This window comes from Pteropus alecto, unplaced genomic scaffold (assembly GCF_000325575.1).
Source record: "Pteropus alecto unplaced genomic scaffold, ASM32557v1 scaffold100, whole genome shotgun sequence".
In the NCBI taxonomy this organism is placed as follows: Eukaryota; Metazoa; Chordata; class Mammalia; order Chiroptera; family Pteropodidae; genus Pteropus; species Pteropus alecto.
Genome location: NW_006430723.1, coordinates 1151452 through 1151698, shown reverse-complemented (window position 1 = coordinate 1151698; position 247 = coordinate 1151452). Strand labels below are relative to the sequence as shown.

The window sequence follows — 247 nt, the reverse complement described above, 5'->3', positions numbered from 1 at the left end:
GGGGCCTGTCCCCTGAACTTCGCCAGACTCTGCTCATGCTCAGCATCTTCCAGCGGCTGGATGGGGCCCTGCTGTGTCTATTGCAGCAGCCACTGCCCAAGACTCGAGTCCACAGAGGGCCTCCCTGTTGCTGTGAGTCACTCCCCTTCCCCAACTCCAAGCTGTCTTGGCCCTTTGCTCAGTATTTTATGTGTCCCATCCCCCATGTTCATCATTTAACTGGCTTCAGCCGCCCCCGCCGCCCCCC

At 59.9% G+C, this 247-nt stretch overlaps 1 protein-coding gene and 1 long non-coding RNA gene across 8 annotated transcripts in view; one reads left to right on the top strand and one right to left on the bottom strand.

The window, feature by feature from the left end:
• Positions 1-247, bottom strand: part of LOC107196000 — a 3239-nt gene that overhangs the window by 1996 nt on the left and 996 nt on the right. The window lies entirely within an intron of this gene.
• CCDC142 (coiled-coil domain containing 142) overlaps positions 1-247 on the top strand; it is a 6787-nt gene that overhangs the window by 5552 nt on the left and 988 nt on the right. For all 3 annotated transcript variants that reach the window (XR_003047386.1, XM_006905207.3, XM_025049394.1), the window contains exon 8: positions 1-132. This exon is cut by the window's left edge and continues 74 nt beyond it. Coding sequence is in view for 2 of the 3 variants with exons in the window: in XM_006905207.3 (XP_006905269.1) it covers positions 1-132 (132 nt within the window). In the remaining variant the exon portion in view is untranslated. The remainder of the gene's footprint in view (positions 133-247) is intronic.